Here is a 21,839-nt window from a genome sequence, read left to right as displayed (position 1 = left end):
AGATCAGTGTGATAGCAGAGTAGAGAGACAGATCAGTGTGGTAGCAGAGTAGAGAGACAGATCAGTAGAGAGACAGATCAGTGTGGTAGCAGAGTAGAGAGACAGATCAGTAGAGAGACAGATCAGTGTGGTAGCAGAGTAGAGAGACAGATCAGTGTGGTAGCAGAGTAGAGAGACAGATCAGTAGAGAGACAGATCAGTGTGGTAGCAGAGTAGAGAGACAGATCAGTGTGGTAGCAGAGTAGAGAGACAGATCAGTGTGGTAGCAGAGTAGAGAGACAGATCAGTGTGGTAGCAGAGTAGAGAGACAGATCAGTGTGGTAGCAGAGTAGAGAGACAGATCAGTGGAGAGACAGATCAGTGTGGTAGCAGAGTAGAGAGACAGATCAGTGTGGTAGCAGAGTAGAGAGACAGATCAGTGGAGAGACAGATCAGTGTGGTAGCAGAGTAGAGAGACAGATCAGTGTGGTAGCAGAGTAGAGAGACAGATCAGTGTGGTAGCAGAGTAGAGAGACAGATCAGTGTGGTAGCAGAGTAGAGAGACAGATCAGTGTGGTAGCAGAGTAGAGAGACAGATCAGTAGAGAGACAGATCAGTGTGGTAGCAGAGTAGAGAGACAGATCAGTGTGGTAGCAGAGTAGAGAGACAGATCAGTGTGGTAGCAGAGTAGAGAGACAGATCAGTGTGGTAGCAGAGTAGAGAGACAGATCAGTAGAGAGACAGATCAGTGTGGTAGCAGAGTAGAGAGACAGATCAGTAGAGAGACAGATCAGTGTGGTAGCAGAGTAGAGAGACAGATCAGTGTGGTAGCAGAGTAGAGAGACAGATCAGTAGAGAGACAGATCAGTGTGGTAGCAGAGTAGAGAGACAGATCAGTGTGGTAGCAGAGTAGAGAGACAGATCAGTGTGGTAGCAGAGTAGAGAGACAGATCAGTGTGGTAGCAGAGTAGAGAGACAGATCAGTGTGGTAGCAGAGTAGAGAGACAGATCAGTGGAGAGACAGATCAGTGTGGTAGCAGAGTAGAGAGACAGATCAGTGTGGTAGCAGAGTAGAGAGACAGATCAGTGTGGTAGCAGAGTAGAGAGACAGATCAGTAGAGAGACAGATCAGTGTGGTAGCAGAGTAGAGAGACAGATCAGTGTGGTACCAGAGTAGAGAGACAGATCAGTGTGGTAGCAGAGTAGAGAGACAGATCTGAAAAACCCTGCTGACTAGACGGATCTGTAGAGAGACAGATCAGTGGAGAGACAGATCAGTGTGGTAGAAGAGTAGAGAGACAGATCAGTGTGGTAGCAGAGTAGAGAGACAGATCAGTAGAGAGACAGATCAGTGTGGTAGAAGAGTAGAGAGACAGATCAGTGTGGTAGCAGAGTAGAGAGACAGATCAGTAGAGAGACAGATCAGTAGAGAGACAGATCAGTAGAGAGACAGATCTGTGTGGTAGAAGAGTAGAGAGACAGATCAGTGTGGTAGCAGAGTAGAGAGACAGATCAGTAGAGAGACAGATCTGTGTGGTAGCAGAGTAGAGAGACAGATCTGAAAAACCCTGCTGACTAGACGGATCTGTAGAGAGGCTTTTTGAAACTGCGATCTTTATTCAGCAGCCTCCACATTATGACAGGCTCAGTTATAGATCTAGACTACAGTTAAAACATACTAATAATAGACTAAATAACGAGAGAGAGAGAGAGAGAGATCTCAAAAGAAAAGCTTGGCAAGAAAAGATTGAGAATGTGCGATAGAGAGAAACCGAGAGCGAGAGAAACGAGAAGATGAAGAGAGGAGAGGGATAGAGGGGGATGGACAGAGACAAGAGGAGTCTCACAGGAGGAGGGTAGTGAGAAAAAGGAAGGGATGAGAGATGAGATGGACCTTCACAGCTGGTGTAGACCTGCCTCATATAACCACACTGCAGGAGAAGTGTGTGTGTGTGTGTGTGTGTGTGTGTGTGTGTGTGTGTGTGTGTGTGTGTGGTGTGTGTGTGTGTGTGTGTGTGTGTGTGTGTGTGTGTGTGTGTGTGTGTGTGTGTGTGTGTAACCACACTGCAGGAGAACTGATAGGCTTTTAGAAATATGACTCACAGTTTCTGGTTTTATGTGTCAGACACTGAGTCCATATTTAAAAGAGGAGAGTGGAGAGAGAAGGAGGGGGAGAGAAAGAGAGAAGGAGAGAGAGGGAGAGAGGAGGGCGAGAGAGGGAGAGAAAGAGAGAGGGGGAGAGAGAGAGGGAGAGAAAGAGAGATGGAGAGAAAGAGAGCGAGGGAGAGAGAGGAGGGCGAGAGAGGAAGGGAGAGAAAGAGAGAGAGGGGGGAGGGGGAGAGACAGCGAGAGAGAGGGGGAGAGAGAATGAGGGAGAGAGAGAGGGAGAGAAAGAGAGAGAGGGAGAGAGGGAGAGAAAGAGAGAGAGGGAGAGAGGAGGGCGAGAGAGGGAGAGAAAGAGAAAGAGGGAGAGAGAGAGGGGGAGGGGGAGAGACAGCGAGAGAGAGAGAGAGAGAGAGAGAGAGAGAGAGAGAGAGGGGATGGTGATGATGACACATGGTGATGATACAGCTACGAACCCCCCCCCCACACACACACACACACACACACACACACACACACACACACACACACACACACACTCACACACACATTGTAGTTATGACTTTCTCTAAACCCCTTGGCCATTTACACCTCTCTATAACAATAAGATTGTTTTCCTAAAAAGCCCTAGTGTTTCCACTAATATATATATATATATATATATATATCACACTCTTCTCCCACAAACCCTTGCTTCCATACAGTGTTATGTTCACCAGAGGAGATACTAAAGCTGTACGGAAGGTTGTTTGTTGTTTTGTTAAACTAAGCTTGTAATCTCCTCTGTCATGTGACAGTTATTAGGTCTTTGTGTTCTCTTGTTGTCTTCTATTTGAAACAGGAAGTGGTCTGAATACCAACTGTCTTATTAGGGTAGTAAACACAGAAACACAGAACGGCTCAATCCCAATACCCCTTCTTAGCCCTTCCCCTTAAAGAGAGAGAGAGAGAGGTTCTCAAGAGAAGACAGGCTGTTCGCACAATTCCCATAAAATTAGGTGGAAATTGAGCTGCACTTCCTAACCTCCTGCCAAATGTATGACCATATTAGAGACAAATATTTCCCTCAGATTACACAGATCCACAAAGAATTTGAATACAAATACATTTTTGATAAACTCCCATATCTACTGGGTGAAATACCACAGTGTGCCATCACAGCAGCAAGATGTGTGACCTGTTGCCACAAGAAAAGGTCAACCAGTGAAGAACAAACACCATTGTAAATACAACCCATATTTATGTTTATTTATTTTCCCTTTTGTACATTAACCATTTGTACATCATTACAACACTGTATATATTCAGAATATGACATTTGAAATGTCTTTATTATTTTGGAACTTTTATGAGTCTGATGTTTAGTGTTAATATTGATTGTTTATTACACTTTCGTTTGATTTCTATTTCACTTGCTTTGGCAACATAAATATGTTTCCCATGCCAATAAAGCCTCTTAAATTGAGACAGACAGACAGACAGACAGACAGACAGACAGACAGACAGACAGACAGACAGACAGACAGACAGACAGACAGACAGACAGACAGACAGACAGACAGACAGACAGACAGACAGACAGACAGACAGACAGACAGACAGACAGACAGACAGACAGACAGACAGACAGAGAGAGAGACAGAGAGAGAGAGGGGAGCAGAGAGAGAGAGAGAGCGAGAGGAGCAGAGACAGAGACAGAGAGACAGAGAGAGATGAGCAGAGAGAGCGAGAGAGAGAGAGAGATAGAGGAGCAGAGAGACAGAGACAGAGACAGAGACAGAGAGAGACAGAGAGAGAGAGAGAGAGAGAGAGAGAGAGAGAGAGAGAGAGAGAGAGAGAGAGAGAGAGAGCAGAGAGAGATAGAGGAGCAGAGAGAGGGAGACAGAGACAGAGAGAGAGAGACAGACCCGGCTAGTCTACAGGGTTATTAATAACTACCACACTTAATAACCCTGCAGACTAGACAGATCTCTCTCTCCGGGAAGCAGCATTGGCAGAAGTCACCTGGTTGTTATGTCTACAGGTGTTCAATCTTAATTTGGCCAGTATTGTTGCAGCAAAATAATCCTGCAGCAACAGGATTTGAATGTTTAGTCCATAACGTTTCTTGATCGGTAGTTAGGCTATTAGCTGGCCAAGAAGATGACACGTTAAATACTGTTAACATAACCGTGTATTAGTGGGTCTTCAGTGAATTTATGTCAATCCTGCATTTCCTGCGGTTCAGCAACAAAAGATCCTCTTCTCTAATGCAAAGCTGGAGCCCTGAGCTGGATACAAAAGATTCGACACATGTTACGTTTCTTATAGCCGTACTTAACTCATAGTTATCAGCAGTGGAGCAGCACCCAAGTCTACCTTTATACAACAGTTTAACAGAGATGGCACAGCACTCGCCCTGAAGACAGCTGTAATAGTGGTTTAGTGTCGAGATGCTGACATACTCTCTCCCCTGTGACCTCTCTCTCTCTGCTCCTCTCTCTCTGCTCGTCTCTCTCTCTCTGCTCCTCTCTTTCTCTCTCTCTCTGGTCGTCTCTCTCTCTCTGCTCCGCTCTCTCTCTCTCTCTCTGCTTCTCTCTCTCTCTCTCTCTCTGCTCCTCTCTCTCTCTCTCTCTCTCTCTCTCTCTGCTTCTCTCTCTCTCTCTCTGCTCCTCTCTCTCTCTCTGCTCCTCTCTCTCTGTCTCTCTCTCTCTCTCTCTCTGTCTCTCTCTCTCTCTGCTCCTCTCTCTCTCTCTCTCTGCTCCTCTCTCTCTCTCTCTCTCTCTCTGCTCCTCTCTCTCTGTCTCTCTGCTCCTCTCTCTGTCTCTCTCTTTTCACTCCTCTCTCTCTCTCTGCTCCTCTCTCTTGCTGTCTCTCTCTCTCCGCTCCTCTCTCTCTGCTCCTCTCCCTCTCTCTCTCTCTCTGTCTCTCTCCGCCTCCTCTCTCTCTCTGCTCCTCTCTCTCTCTCTCTGCTCCTCTCTCTCTCTCTGCTCCTCTCTCTCTCTCTTTGCTCCTCTCTCTCTCTCCACTCCTCTCTCTCTCTGCTCCTCTCTCTCGCTGTCTCTCTCTCTCCGCTCCTCTCTCTCTGCTCCTCTCTCTCTGCTCCTCTCTCTCTCTGTCTCTCTCTCTGTCTCTCTCTCTCTCCGCCTCCTCTCTCTCTCTCTGCTCCTCTCTCTCTCTCTGCTCCTCTCTCTCGCTGTCTCTCTCTCTCTGTCTCTCGCTCTCTCTCTCCGCCTCCTCTCTCTCTCTGCTCCTCTCTCTCCCTCTGCTCCTCTCTCTTTCTCTGCTTCTCTGCTCCTCTCTTTCTCTCTGCTCCTCTCTCTCTGTCTCTCTCTCTCTCTCCACTCCTCTCTCTCTCCGCTCCTCTCTCTCTCTGTCTCTCTCTCTCTTCGCTCCTCTCTCTCTGCTCCTCTCTCTCTCTCTTTCTCTCTGCCTCCTCTCTCTCTCTGTCTCCTCTCGCTCTCTCCGCTCCTCTCTCCCTGCTCCTCTCTCTCTGCTCCTCTCTCTCTCTCTGCTCCTCTCTCTCTCTCTGCTCCTCTCTCTCTCTCTTTGCTCCTCTCTCTCTCTCCACTCCTCTCTCTCTCTGCTCCTCTCTCTCGCTGTCTCTCTCTCTCCGCTCCTCTCTCTCTGCTCCTCTCTCTCTGCTCCTCTCTCTCTCTGTCTCTCTCTCTGTCTCTCTCTCTCTCCGCCTCCTCTCTCTCTCTCTGCTCCTCTCTCTCTCTCTGCTCCTCTCTCTCGCTGTCTCTCTCTCTCTGTCTCTCGCTCTCTCTCTCCGCCTCCTCTCTCTCTCTGCTCCTCTCTCTCCCTCTGCTCCTCTCTCTTTCTCTGCTTCTCTGCTCCTCTCTTTCTCTCTGCTCCTCTCTCTCTGTCTCTCTCTCTCTCTCCACTCCTCTCTCTCTCCGCTCCTCTCTCTCTCTGTCTCTCTCTCTCTTCGCTCCTCTCTCTCTGCTCCTCTCTCTCTCTCTTTCTCTCTGCCTCCTCTCTCTCTCTGTCTCCTCTCGCTCTCTCCGCTCCTCTCTCCCTGCTCCTCTCTCTCTGCTCCTCTCTCTCTCTCTGCTCCTCTCTCTCTCTCTGCTCCTCTCTCTCTCCGCTCCTCTCTCTCTGTCTCTCTCTCCGCTCCTCTCTCTCTGTCTCTCTCTCTCTCTGTCTCTCTCACTCCCTCTATCTCCTCTCTCTCTCTGCTCCTCTCTCTCGCTCCGCTCCTCTCTCTCTGCTCCTCTCTCTCTCCGCTCCTCTCTCTCTCTGCTCCTCTCTCCCTGCTCCTGTCTCTCTCCTTCCTTCTCTTCCCTCTGTCTCTGAAGAACAGTTCAACTAGTGGCTGATTTAACACTCACACTTGACTTTTCATACTCCTCGTAGTTGGATGGGAATTATCCTGTCATTATGTTCAATATGATAATAAACTACATTAATCAATCTGACTCCATCATTCTGTGAATAAATACAACAGGACCTGTACATCTCTGGAGGAATCTAGTCAAGGTAGAGCCTTCCATCACCTCTCAGCATGACTAGAATCAACATGTGTCTAACTTGCACCGTTATGCAATTTTTAAGAGATATTAAGAGTTATTAAGATATATTAAGAGATATTAAGAGATATTAAGAGATATTATATTAAGAGATATTATATTAAGAGATATTATATTAAGATATATTAAGAGATATTATATTAAGATATATTATATTAAGAGATATTAAGAGATATTAAGAGATATTAAGATATATTATATTAAGAGATATTATATTAAGAGATATTATATTAAGATATATTATATTAAGATATATTAAGAGATATTATATTAAGATATATTATATTAAGAGATATTAAGAGATATTATATTAAGATATATTATATTAAGAGATATTAAGAGATATTAAGAGATATTAAGATATATAAAGAGATATTATATTAAGACATATTATAGTAAGATATATTAAGAGATATTAACATTTCTTTGCACTTTGCTAGTAAAAACAGTAGACAAGAAAAGCCAGCCATTCAGTCAGCCAGTCAGCCAGCCAGCCAGTCAGCCAGTCAGTCAGCCATTCAGCCAGTCAGCCAGTCAGTCAGCCAGTCAGCCAGTCAGCCAGTCAGTCAGCCAGTCAGCCAGCCAGCCAGTCAGTCAGCCATTCAGCCAGTCAGCCAGTCAGTCAGCCAGTCAGCCAGTCAGCCAGCCAGCCAGTCAGTCAGCCATTCAGCCAGTCAGCCAGTCAGTCAGCCAGTCAGCCAGTCAGCCAGCCAGCCAGTCAGTCAGCCATTCAGCCAGCCAGTCAGTCAGCCAGCCAGTCAGTCAGCCAGTCAGCCAGTCAGCCAGTCAGTCAGCCAGTCAGCCAGCCAGTCAGCCAGCCAGCCATTCAGCCAGTCATGCAGCCAGTCAGCCAGTCAGCCAGTCAGCCAGTCAGTCAGCCATTCAGCCAGTCAGCCAGCCAGCCAGCCTTTCAGCCAGCCAGTCAGTCAGCCAGTCAGCCATTCAGCCAGTCAGCCATTCAGCCATTCAGCCATTCAGCCAGCCAGCCATTCAGTCAGCCAGTCAGCCAGCCAGTCAGTCAGTCAGTCAGTCAGCCAGCCAGTCAGCCATTCAGCCAGCCAGCCATTCAGCCAGCCAGTCAGCCAGTCAGTCAGTCAGCCAGCCAGTCAGCCATTCAGCCAGCCAGCCAGCCAGCCAGTCTCATTCTTCACTACAGCTCTGACTTAGCTGACAGCTACTTAACTGAGGACAAATATACAGTCGTGGCCAAAAGTTTTGAGAATGACACAAATGTTAATTTCCACAAAGTCTGCTGCTTCAGTGTCTTTAGATATTTTTGTCAGATGTTACTATGGAATACTGAAGTTTAGTTACAAGCATTTCATAAGTGTCAAAGGCTTTTATTGACAATTACATGAAGTTGATGGAAAGAGTCAATATTTGCAGTGTTGACCCTTCTTTTTCAAGACCGCTGCAATCCGCCTTGGCATGCTGTCAATTAACTTCTGGGCCACATCCTGACTGATGGCAGCCCATTCTTGCATAATCAATGCACGGAGTCTGTCAGAATTTGTGGGTTTTGTTTGTCCACCCGCCTTTTGAGGATTGACCACAAGTTCTCAATGGGATTAAGGTCTGGGGAGTTTCCTGGCAATGGACCCAAAATATCGATGTTTTGTTTCCCGAGCCACTTAGTTATCACTTTTGCCTTATGGCAAGGTGCTCCATCATGCTGGAAAAGGCATTGTTCGTCACCAAACTGTTCCTGGATGGTTGGGAGAAGTTGCTCTCGGAGGATGTATTGGTACCATTCTTTATTCATGGCTGTGTTCTTAGGCAAAATTGTGAGTGAGCTCACTCCCTTGGCTGAGAAGCAACCCCACACATGAAAGGTCTCAGGATGCTTTACTGTTGGCATGACACAGGACTGATGGTAGCACACACCTTGTCTTCTCCGGAACAAGCTTTTTTGCAGAATATCAGTCTGTCCCTGATGTTTTTCCTGGAGAGATGTGGCTTCTTTGCTGCCCTTCTTAACACCAGGCCATCCTCAAAGTCTTTGCCTCACTGTGCGTGCAGATGCACTCACACCTGCATGCTGCCATTCCTGAGCAAGCTCTGTACTGGTGGTGCCCCGATCCTGCAGCTGAATCAACTTTAGGAGACGGTCCTGGCACTTGCTGGACTTTCTTGGGTGCCCTGAAGCCTTCTTCACAACAATTGAACCGCTCTCCTTGAAGTTCTTGATGATCCGATAAATGGTTGATTTAGGTGCAATCTTACTGGCAGCAATATCCTTGCCTGTGAAGCCCTTTTTGTGCGAAGCAATGATGACGGCACGTGTTTCCTTGCAGGTAACCATGGTTGACAGAGGAAGAACAATGATTCCAAGCACCACCCTCCTTTTGAAGCTTCCTGTCTGTTATTCGAACTCAATCAGCATGACTGAGTGATCTCCAGCCTTGTCCTCATCAACACTCACACCTGTGTCAACGAGAGAATCACTGACATGATGTCAGCTGGTCCTTTTCTGGTAGGGCTGAAATGCAGTGGAAATGTTTTTTTTTTGGGGGGGGGGGGGGGGGTGGGATTCAGTTCGTTTGCATGGCAAAGAGGGACTTTGCAATTATTTGCAATTCATCTGATCACTCTTCATAACATTCTGGAGTATATGCAAAATTGCCATCATACAAACTGAGGCAGCAGACTTTGTAAAAATTAATATTTGTGTCATTCTGAAAACTTTTGGCCATGACTGTACTTACTATGAGTGAGATGGTTGTCCTGAAGATGACGATGCAGTATGTTGTTCTTGATAAAAGTGTCTGCTAAATTACTAACATCCTAAATTTGATCGATCGGGCGAATCAGGAAACAGCCCCAGGGTGCTACTTGGTCTGACCCACCCCATCAACCAATCAATGAATCTGTCACTGGGAGCCTGTACAGCAACGCTCAAACTGATTGGTTTGTTATGAATGACACACCTAGCGACAGCCTGGAAGAGAGAGAAATACCACAGAGCTTTATCAAAATGGCCTCACTAATGAAACATGATGGAGGAGAGTGGAAATGGGCCTTGGGTTGTTTGTGTCTTTATGCCCCCCCTCCGTGTAACCTTTATTTAACCAGGTAGGCCAGTTGAGAACAAGTCCTTTATTTAACCAGGTAGGCTAGTTGAGAACAAGTCCTTTATTTAACCAGGTAGGCCAGTTGAGAACAAGTTCTCATTTACAACTGCGACCTGGCCAAGATAAAGCAAAGCAATTCGACACATACAACAACACAGAGTTACACATGGAATAAACAAAACATACAGTCAATAATACAGTAGAACAAAAGAAAACAAAAAGTCTATATACAGTGAGTGCAAATGAGGTAAGTTAATAAGGCAATAAATAGGCCATGGTGGCGAAGTAATTACAATATAGCAATTAAACACTGGAATGGTAGATGTGCAGAAGATGAATGTGCAAGTAGAGATACTGGGGTGCAAAGGAGCAAGATAAATAAATAAATACAGTATGGGGATGCGGTAGATAGATGGGCTGTTTACAGATGGGCTATGTACAGGTACAGTGATCTGTGAGCTGCTCTGACAGCTGGTGCTTAAAGCTAGTGAGGGAGATATGAGTCTCCAGCTTCAGTGATTTTTGCAGTTCGTTCCAGTCATTGGCAGCAGAGAACTGGAAGGAAAGGCAGCCAAAGGAGGAATTGGCTTTGGGGGTGACCAGTGAGATATACCTGCTGGAGCGCATGCTACGAGTGGGTGCTGCTATGGTGACCAGTGAACTGAGATAAGGCGGGGCTTTACCTAGCAGAGACTTGTAGATAACCTGTAGCCAGTGGGTTTGGCGACGAGTATGAAGCGAGGGCCAACCAACGAGAGCATACAGGTCGCAATGGTGGGTAGTGTATGGGGCTTTGGTGACAAAACGGATGGCACTGTGATAGACTGCATCCAGTTTGTTGAGTAGAGTGTTGGAGGCTATTTTATAGATGTCGAGGATCGGTAGGATGGTCAGTTTTACGAGGGTGTGTTTGGCAGCATGAGTGAAGGATGCTTTGTTGCGAAATAGGAAGCCGATTCCAGATTTCATTTTGGATTGGAGATGCTTAATGTGAGTCTGGAAGGAGAGTTTACAGTCTAACCAGACACCCAGGTATTTGTAGTTGTCCACGTATTCTAAATCAGAGCCGTCCAGAGTAGTGATGCTGGACGGGCGAGCAGGTGCGGGCAGTGATCGATTGAATAGCATGCATTTCGTTTTACCTGCGTTTAAGAGCAGTTGGAGGCCACGGAAGGAGAGTTGTATGGCATTGAAGTTCGTCTGGAGGTTAGTTAACACAGTATCAAAAGAGGGGCCAGAAGTATACAGAATGGTGTCGTCTGTGTAGAGGTGGATCAGAGAATCACCAGCAGCAAGGGCAACATCATTGATGTATACAGAGAAGAGAGTCGGCCCGAGAATTGAACCCTGTGGTACCCCCATAGAGACTGCCAGAGGTCCGGACAACAGGCCCTCTGATTTGACACACTGAACTCTATCAGAGAAGTAGTTGGTAAACCAGGCGAGGCAATCATTTGAGAAACCAAAGCTGTCGCGTCTGCCAATAAGAATATGGTGATTGACAGAGTCGAAAGCCTTGGCCAGGTCGATGAATACGGCTGCACAGTAATGTCTCTAATCGATGGCGGTTATGATGTCGTTTAGGACCTTGAGCGTAGCTGAGGTGCACCCGTGACCAGCTCGGAAAGCAGATTGCACAGCGGAGAAGGTACGGTGGGATTCGAAATGGTCGGTGATCTGTTTGCTTTCGAAAACCTTAGAAAGACAGGGTAGGATAGATATAGGTCTGTAACAGTTTGGGTCTAGAGTGTCTCCCCTTTTGAAGAGGGGGATGACCGCGGCAACTTTCCAATCTTTGGGAATCTCAGACGATACGAAAGAGAGGTTGAACAGGCTAGTAATAGGGGTTGCAACAATTTCAGCAGATAATTTTAGAAAGAGAGGGTCCAGATTGTCTAGCCCGGCTGATTTGTATGAGTCCAGATTTTGCAGCTCTTTCAGAACATCAGCTATCTGGATTTGGGTGAAGGAGAAACGGTGGGGACTTTGCCAGGTTGCTGTGGAGGGTCCCGGGCAGTTGACCAGGGTAGGGGTAGCCAGGTGGAAAGCATGGCCAGTCGTAGAGAAATGCTTATTGAAATGTATCAGTGGTAATAGTGTTTCCTAGCCTCAGTGCAGTGGGCAGCTGGGAGGAGGTGCTCTTATTCTCCATGGACATTACAGTGTCCCAGAACTTTTTTGAGTTTGTACTACAGGATGCACATTTCTGTTTGAAAAAGATAGCTTTAGCTTTTCGAACTGCATGTGTATACTTGTTCCTAACTTCCCTGAAAAGTTGCATATCACAGGGGCTATTCGATGCTAATGCAGAACGCCACAGGATGTTTTTGTGCTGGTCAAGGGCAGACAGGTCTGGAGTGACAGCACCTCTCCACCATATGGTCACTGTGTCAGAGCTGGCAGACACAGAGGTAAGCCTCTCTTTCTTTCCTTTTCATCATCTCTCTCCTTTTCCCAAATCTACTGCTTTCCGACACTCCCCTCACCTCCCTCTCACCCACTCTTCTTGCCTCCCTCCCTATCTCCCCCTCACCTCTTACCTCCCTCCCTCCCTCCCTCCCCTATCTCTCTCTCATTTACATTTACATCTTAGTAATTTAGCAGATGCTCTTATCCAGAGCAACTTACAGTAGTGAATGCATACATACATTTCATTTCATAAATTTTCATTTGATTTTTTTCCGTACTGGCCCCCCGTGGGAATCGAACCCACAACCCTGGCATTGCAAACACCATGCTCTACCAACTGAGCCACAGGGAAGGCACCTCCTCCCACTCTCCCCCTTACCTCCCTTCTTCCCTCCCCTATCTCTCTCTCCCCCTTACCTCTGTCCCTCCCTCCCCTATCTCTCTCTCCCCCTCACGCACTCCTCTTACCTCCCTCCCTCCCCTATCTCTCTCTCCCCCTCACCCACTCCTCTTACCTCCCTCCCTCCCCTATCTCTCTCTCCCTCTTACCTCCCTCCCTCCCCTATCTCTCTCTCCCCCTTACCTCCCTCCCTCCCTCCCCTATCTCTCTCTCCCCCTTACCTCTGTCCCTCCCTCCCCTATCTCTCTCTCCCCCTCACGCACTCCTCTTACCTCCCTCCCTCCCCTATCTCTCTCTCCCCCTCACCCACTCCTCTTACCTCCCTCCCTCCCCTATCTCTCTCTCCCTCTTACCTCCCTCCCTCCCCTATCTCTCTCTCCCCCTTACCTCCCTCCCTCCCTCCCTCCCCTATCTCTCTCCGTCTACTTGTGTAACTAACGTAGCATTGCTACCCACATTCACTAAACACAGTTCTGGTATTGTAACTAGCAGGAGTAAAACATGACATGTGACTGAATGTGATGTGATGTGATCTGAATACACTTCAGTGGCTTTGTGCTCGATGTTCATCAGAAGGTGTGAAGGCTGATGAAGGTTAGTGTAACTTCTCCTCTTCTCCACTCCAGACACACAGGTGACTCCCATGCCAACCCACGGGACAGGAAAGGTTACAGAGCGACCCCACTAACCTCACAATCCACCCTCTCGCCACACACCGTAAATCCCTGCATGGGGGACGATAGCGCTGAAAAACCTAGTTTAGAAGAGAACTCAGGGGATGAAAGCATGGAGCCGACTGAGTGTTGGACTGGTTACCGAAAAGTTGCATGATGGAACCCCCTGAACAAGGCAGTTAACCCACTGTTCCTAGGACGTCATTGAAAATAAGAATTGGTTCTTAACTGACTTGCCTGGTTAAATAAATGTAAAAATTAAAATAAATAAAAAATAAAAGTGAAGCTAACAGAGTCAGGAGGTCTGGAGACAGACTGAGGTAGAGACTGGGGGGAGACAAGACAGACTGAGGTAGAGACTGGGGGGAGACAAGACAGACTGAGGTAGAGACTGGGGGGAGACAAGACAGACTGAGGTAGAGACTGGGGGAGACAAGACAGACTGAGGTAGAGACTGGGGGGAGACAAGACAGACTGAGGTAGAGACTGGGGGGAGACAAGACAGACTGAGGTAGAGACTGGGGGGAGACAAGACAGACTGAGGTAGAGACTGGGGGGAGACTGGGGGGAGACAAGACAGACTGAGGTAGAGACTGGGGGGAGACTGGTGGAGACTAGGGGGAGACTGGGGGGAGACAAGACAGACTGAGGTAGAGACTGGGGGGAGACTGGTGGAGACTAGGGGGAGACTGGGGGGAGACAAGACAGACTGAGGTAGAGACTGGGGGGAGACTGGGGGGAGACAAGACAGACTGAGGTAGAGACTGGGGGGAGACTGGTGGAGACTAGGGGGAGACTGGTGGGAGAGATGTGAGACTAGGGGGAGAGATGTGAGACTAGGGGGAGAGAGGGTTGAGACTAGGGGGGAGAGAGGGTAGAGACTAGGGGGAGAGAGGGTTGAGACTGGGGGGAGAGAGGGTTGAGACTAGAGGGAGAGATGTGAGACTAGGGGGAGAGATGTGAGACTAGAGGGAGAGATGTGAGACTAGGGGGAGAGATGTGAGACTAGAGGGAGAGATGTGAGAATGGGGGAGAGAGGGTTGAGAGAGTTGAGAGGGTTGAGACTGGTTGAGATTGGGGGAGAGAAGGTTGAGACTTTGGAAATGGTAGGTAACAACACATCCTCCAAGCTGATCCTCAACACAGGGGCCCCTCAGGGGTGCGTGCTCAGCCCCCTCCTGTACTCCTTGTTCACCCATGACTGCACAGCCAGGCACAACTCCAACACCATAATTAAATTTGCCAATGACACAACATTGGTAGGCCTGATCACCGACAACAACGAGACAGCCTATAAGGAGGAGGTCAGAGACATGGCCATGTGGTGTAAGGACAACAACCTCTACCTCAACGTGATCAAGACAAAGGAGATGATTCTGGACTACAGGAAAAGGAGGACCAAGCAAGCCCCAAATCTCATCGACGGGGCTGCAGTGGAGCAGGTTGAGAGCTTCAAGTTCCTTGGTGTCCACATCACCAACAAACTAACATGGTCCAAATACACCAAGATGGTCGTGAAGAGGGAACGACAACACCTATCCCCCCTCAGGAGACTGAAAAGATTTGGCATGGGTCGTCAGATCCTCAAAGATTCTACAGCTGCACCATCGAGAGCATCCTGACCGGTTGCATCACTGCCTGGTATGACAACTGCTTGGCCTCCGACCGCAAGGCACTACAGAGGGTAGTGTACGGCCCAGTACATCACTGGGGCCAAGCTACCTGCCATCCAGGACCTATATACCAGGCGGTGTCAGAGGAAGGCCCTAGAAATTGTCAAAGACTCCAGCCACCCTAGTCATAGACTGATCTCTCTGCTACCGCACAGCAAGCAGTACCGGAGTGCCAAGTCTAGGTCCAAGAGGCTTCTAAACAGCTTCTACCCCCCCAAGCAATAATACTCCTGAACAGCTAATCAAATGGCTACCCAGACTATGTACATTGCCCCCCCCCCCCCACGCTGCTGCTACTCTCTGTGTTATTATCTATGCATAGTCACTTTACCTCCACCTGCATGTACATATTACCTCAATTGTGCCACCGCACATTGACTCTGTATCGGTACCCCCTGTATATAGCCTCCACATTGACTCTGTACCAGTACCCCCCTGTATATAGCATCCACATTGACTCTGTACCAGTACCCCCCTGTATATAGCCTCCACATTGACTCTGTACCGAAACACCCTGTATATAGCCTCCACATTGACTCTGTACCAGTACTCCCTGTATATAGCCTCCACATTGACTCTGTATCGTTACCCCCTGTATATAGCCTCCACATCGACTCTGTACCAGTACTCCCTGTATATAGCCTCCACATTGACTCTGTACTCGGTTACCCCCTGTATATAGCCTCCACATTGACTCTGTACCGGTACCCCCTGTATATAGCCTACATTGACTCTGTACTGGTACCCCATGTATATAGCCTCCACATTGACTCTGTACCGGTACCCCATGTATATAGTCCTCCACATTGACTCTGTACCGTATCCCTGTATATAGCCTCCACATTGACTCTGTACCGGTACCCCCTGTATATAGCCTCCACATTGACTCTGTACCGTACCCCCTGTATATAGCCTCCACATTGACTCTGTACCGGTACCCCCTGTATATAGCCTCCACATTGACTCTGTACCGATACCCCCTGTATATAGCCTCCACATTGACTCTGTACCGTAACACCCTGTATATAGCCTCCACATTGACTCTGTATCGGTACCCCCTGTATATAGCCTCCACATTGACTCTGTAACGAAACACCCTGTAAATAGCCTCCACATCGACTCTGTACCAGTACCCCCTGTATATAGCCTCCACATTGACTCTGTATAGTTACCCCAAGTATATAGCCTCCACATTGACTCTGATCCGGTACCACCTGTATATAGCCTCCACATTGACTCTGTACCGGTACCCCCTGTATATAGCCTCCACATTGACTCTGTACTGGTACCCCATGTATATAGCCTCCACATTGACTCTGTACCGGTACCTCCATGTATATAGCCTCCACATTGACTCTGTACAGGTACCCCCTGTATATAACCTCCACATTGACTCTGTAATGGTACCACCCTGTATATAGCCTCCACATTGACTCTGTACCGTAACACCCTGTATATACCCTCCACATTGACTCTGTACCGTAATACCCTGTATATAGCCTCCACATTGACTCTGTACCGGTACCCCCTGTATATAACCTCCTCATTGACTCTGTACCGTAATACCCTGTATATAGCCTCCACATTGACTCTGTACCGGTACCCCCTGTATATAGCCTCCTCATTGACTCTGTACCGGTACCCCCTGTATATAGCCTCCACATTGACTCTGTACCGGTACCCCCTGTATATAGCCTCCACATTGACTCTGTACCGGTACCCCCATGTATATAGCCTCCACATTGACTCTGTACCGGTACCCCCTGTATATAGTCTCCACATTGACTCTGTACCGGTACCCCCATGTATATAGCCTCCACATTGACTCGGTACCAGTACCCCCTGTATATAGCCTCCACATTGAATCTGTACTGGTACCCCATGTATATAGCCTCCACATTGACTCTGTACAGGTAAACCCTGTATATAACCTCCACATTGACTCTGTACCGGTACCACCCTGTATATAGCCTCCATATTGACTCTGTAGCGGTACCCCCTGTATATAGCCTCCACATTGACTCTGTACCGTAACACCCTGTATATAGCCTCCACATTCACTCTGTACCGGTACCACCCTGTATATAGCCTCCACATTGACTCTGTACCGTAATACCCTGTATATAGCCTCCTTATTGACTCTGTACCGGTACCCCCTGTATATAGCCTCCATATTGACTCTGTACCAGTACCCCCTGTATATAGCCTCCACATTGACTCTGTACCGGTACCACCCTGTATATAGCCTCCACATTGACTCTGTACCGGTACCCCCATGTATATAGCCTCCACATTGACTTTGTACCGGTACCCCCTGTATATAGCCTCCACATTGACTCTGTACCGGTACCCCCTGTATATAGCCTCCACATTGACTCTGTACCGGTACCCCCTGTATATATCCTCCACATTGACTCTGTACCGGTACCCCCATGTATATAGCCTCCACATTGACTCTGTACCGTAACACCCTGTATATAGCCTCCACATTGACTCTGTACAGGTACCCCCTGTATATAGCCTCCACATTGACTCTGTACCGGTACCCCCCTGTATATAGCCTCCACATTGACTCTGTACCGTAACACCCTGTATATAGCCTCCACATTGACTCTGTACCGGTACCACCCTGTATATAGCCTCCACATTGACTCTGTACCGGTACCCCCTGTATATAGCCTCCACATTGACTCTGTACCGGTACCCCCTGTATATAGCCTCCACATTGACTCTGTACCGTAACACCCTGTATATAGCCTCCACATTGACTCTGTAGCGGTACCCCCTGTATATAGCCTCCACATTGACTCTGTACCGTAACACCCTGTATATAGCCTCCACATTCACTCTGTACCGGTACCACCCTGTATATAGCCTCCACATTGACTCTGTACCGTAATACCCTGTATATAGCCTCCTTATTGACTCTGTACCGTAACACCCTGTATATAGCCTCCACATTGACTCTGTACCGGTACCCCCTGTATATAGCCTCCATATTGACTCTGTACCAGTACCCCCTGTACATAGCCTCCACATTGACTCTGTACCGGTACCCCCATGTATATAGCCTCCACATTGACTTTGTACCGGTACCCCCTGTATATAGCCTCCACATTGGCTCTGTACCGGTAACCCCCTGTATATAGCCTCCACATTGACTCTGTACCGTAACCACCCTGTATATAGCCTCCACATTGACTCTGTACCGTAACACCCTGTATATAGTCTCCAGATTGTTATTTAACTGCTGCTCTTTAATATTTTTTTTTTAGGTATTTTCTTAAAACTTCATTGTTGTTTAAAACCTGTTTAGGATAGGGGGCAGTATTTTCACGGCCGGATAAAAAACATACCCGATTTAAACTGGTTACTACTCTTACCCAGAAACGAGTTTTGGATAGAAAACACCCTAAAGTTTCTAAAACTGTTTGAATGGTGTCTCTTACTGTAACTACCGCGCCTCTACTGTAACTACCGCGCCTCTACTGTAACTACCGCGTCTTGAAGACTTGTATTAGTGTTGCAGATGTGGATCTGTGAAACTCACTCCTCAACCTGAAGGTTTGCCCCTTGAATGGCTTTTTTAATAGGAGCATGGTGTGCCACAGGACGGTGGTCACGGGGGTTTTCCAGGCAGAGTTCCAGAGTTTAAGTCTTGTATCAGGGGGAACCGGTACTCGCTAAGCAAGCTGGACTCTCCAGTTGCTCTCAGCTCAACAGCTGGTGTTGCTGAGGAATGAGTTTAGGGGTGAACATAGCAGATGGGGGGAATCTGTGAAACTCACTCATCAGCCTGCGCAATTGTAGAAGGCCTTTTTCAATTGCGTGGTGTGTTGGAACTCTTCAGGATGCCGGGCCACGTGAGTTTGAGGCAGAGGTCCAGAGTTCGAGTCTTGGTATGAGCTGAACCAGGGAAAAGCTGTACTCACTGAGCAAGCAGCTTGTTGTCTTTTACATGAGCTTCCTTATCTAATCCCTATGGGCTTTAGCTAAGTGGGCTAACACAGTCTTGTAACATGTTGGAGCCCTAGGTCCGGTTTCCCCGATAGCGATAGATCTTAGGTTTATGAGTGTTTAAAACCTCTTAGGAACCCCTTAACCTGTCTGGGCTAGGGGGCAGTATTTTCACGGCCGGATAAAAAACATACCCGATTTAAACTGGTTACTACTCTTTCCCAGAAATGAGAATATGCATATAATTTGTAGATTTGGATAGAGAACACTGAAGTTTCTAAAACTGTTTGAATGGTGTCTGTGAGTATAACAGAACTCATATGGCAGGCAAAAACCTGAGAAAATTCCAATCAGGAAGTGGACTGTCAGAGAATTGTAGTTCTTCTTTTGATTCTCTATCGAAACTACAGTATCTGTTGGTTTACGTTACACTTTCTAAGGCTTCCATTGGCTCTCTAAGCCTTCAGAAAGCGGATAGAGGCGTCTCCTGTCTCTGGGCAGAGTATAGTAGCTCAGTTTCTCAGTGGTCTGCCTGGTGACAAAGAGATTGGATATGCGCGTTCCCGCGAGCATGCTGTTTTTTCTTTTCCTCTTTGAATGAATACACTATTGTCCGGTTGGAATATTATCGCTACTTCACGAGAAAAATACCATAAAAATTGATTTTAAACAGCGCTTGACATGCTTCTTAGTACGGTAATGGAACATTTGGAATTTTTTTGTCTCGAAATCCGCTCGCGCGTTACCCTTTGGATAGTGACCTGAACACACGAACAAAACGGAGGTATTTGGACATAACTATGGATTATTTGGAACAAAAACAACATTTCTTGTGGAAGTAGCAGTCCTGGGAGTGCATTCTGACGAAGGTCAGCAAAGGTAATACAATTTTTCTCATAGTAATTCTGAGTTTAGTGAGCTCCGAACTTGGCGGGTGTCAAAATAGCTCGCCGTGATGGCGAGCTATGCACTCAGAATATTGAAAAATGTGCTTTCGCCGAAAAGCTATTTTAAAATCGGACACAGCGATTGCATAAAGGAGTTCTGTATCTATAATACTTAAAATAATTGTTATGTATTTTGTGAACGTTTATGATGAGTAATTTTGTACATTCACCCGAAGTTTTTGGTGGGAATACATGTTCTGAACATCACACGCCAATGTAAAAAGCTGTTTTTGGATATAAATATGAACTTGATTGAACAAAACATACATGTATTGTATAACATAATGTCCTAGGAGTGTCATCTGATGAAGATCATCAAAGGTTAGTGCTTCATTTAGCTGTGTTTTGGGTTTTATTGACATGTATGCTAGCTTGAAAAATGGCTGTGTGATTATTTTGGTCTATGTACTCTCCTAACATAATCTAATGTTTTGCTTTTGCTGTAAAGCTTGTTTGAAATCGGACAATGTGGTTAGATTAACGAGAGTCTTATCTTTAAAATGGTGTAAAATAGTTGATTGTTTGAGAAAATTGAATTTTGGTATTTTAGTAGTTTTTGTATTTCGCGCCGTGCGATTCCATTGTCTGTTGGCTAGGGGTCCCGCTAGCGGTATGCCTGTCCACAACAGGCTTGTAATTAAACATTTCACTGTAAGGTCTATTACATCTGTTCTTGTCTTCCCTCTCTTCTCCTCCCTATCTTCTCCTCTCTACTCTTCTCCTCCCTCTCTTCACCTCCCTCTCTTCTCTCAATTGTTCTCCTCCCTCTCTTCGACCACCCTCTCTTCTCCTCTCCACTGTTCCCCTCCCTCTCTTCTCCTCTCTACTGTTCTCCTCCCTCTCTTCTCCCCCTCTCCTCCTCCCTCTCTTCTCCTCTCTACTCTTCTCCTCCCTCTCATCTCCTCTCTCTCTTCACCTCCCTCTCTTCTCCTCTCTACTGTTCTCCTCCCTCTCTTCTCCTCTCTACTGTTCTGCGCACTCTCTTCTCCTCTCTACTCTTCTCCTCCCTCTCTTCTCCCCCTCTCATCTCCTCCCTCTCTTCACATCCCTCTTCATCTCCCTCTGTTATCTTCCCTCTCATCTCCTCCCTCTCTTATCTTCCCTCATTTCTCTTCCCTCTCACTCCTCCCTCTCTTATCTTCCCCCTCTTATCCTCTCTACTCTTCTACTCCCTCTCTTCTCCCTCCCTCTCTTCACCTCCCTGTAAAGATAATAATGAACGGGGAGATGAGAGAAAGGACATCAAATGGATTGTGAGAGATATGGAGAGAAAGAGAAAGAGAGTGAGAGTGTGTGACAAAATCTCTGACCTAGCAGGAATGGTGAGAGATTCTTAGCAGAGGAAGGAGGGAACAAGTAAGGGACAGAAGTGTATCATGTACAGTATTACCCAACAAGGAGAAGAGAAAGAGAGAGTAGAATGAGGCCATAGGAAGGAAGGAAGGAAGGAAGGAAGGAAGGAAGGAAGGAAGGAAGGAAGGAAGGAAGGAAGGAAGGAAGGAAGGAAGGAAGGAAGGAAGGAAGGAAGGAAGGAAGGAAGGAAGGAAGGAAAGAAGGAAGGAGATGGAACAGTATTATTAGCCAGACATGTGAAAGAAAACATGAGCGAAGGAAAGTGAGGAAGAGTGATCATCCAAGAACGAGTACGAACAACAACCCTCATCAATAAGAATAATGTACTGTGTTGAACTGATTTCTCCCACCTTGCTGGTTGAGCAACAGGACTCTCCTCCTACTGTAGCTCCACTGCCCCAAAATGGCCGTCAACAACTCAAAAAACAACCAGTTGAAAACAGTGAAACCAAAGTGAAACTGACCTTGCTGGTTGAGCTGCAGGGTACTCTTGCTCCACTGCGACAGCCCCACAATGGCCACCATCTTAGCTCCAAGGCTGGATCGTCTCTTTTTGTTCCCGGTCAGCATTCCCGCCTCTCCCGGCCCGCCGCCACTGCCGGGACTCTTCTCCAGGCTGTACACGGCTCCCGAGATACTGGAGGACCGGACGACGTTCCCCGACGCTGCCGCCCTCATCACGGAGAGACCGGACATGCCGCCATGGCCGGGACTGGGCACCTCGACAGAGCTGCTAAGCATCATGGCTACTGAGCAGGAGGA

At 47.4% G+C, this 21,839-nt stretch overlaps 1 protein-coding gene across 1 annotated transcript in view; it reads right to left on the bottom strand.

The window, feature by feature from the left end:
• LOC106589097 (regulating synaptic membrane exocytosis protein 3) overlaps nt 1-21,839 on the bottom strand; it is a 99,072-nt gene that overhangs the window by 55,470 nt on the left and 21,763 nt on the right. The window contains exon 2 of the mRNA XM_014178788.3: nt 21,542-21,839. This exon is cut by the window's right edge and continues 30 nt beyond it. Coding sequence (XP_014034263.2) covers nt 21,542-21,821 — 280 coding nt within the window. The 5' untranslated portion in view covers nt 21,822-21,839. The remainder of the gene's footprint in view (nt 1-21,541) is intronic.

This window comes from Salmo salar, chromosome 27, assembly GCF_965601325.2.
Source record: "Salmo salar chromosome 27, fSalSal1, whole genome shotgun sequence".
In the NCBI taxonomy this organism is placed as follows: domain Eukaryota; kingdom Metazoa; phylum Chordata; class Actinopteri; order Salmoniformes; family Salmonidae; genus Salmo; species Salmo salar.
The sequence above is the reverse complement of the archived record's forward strand: the minus strand, read 5'-3'. Positions and strand labels throughout refer to the sequence as shown.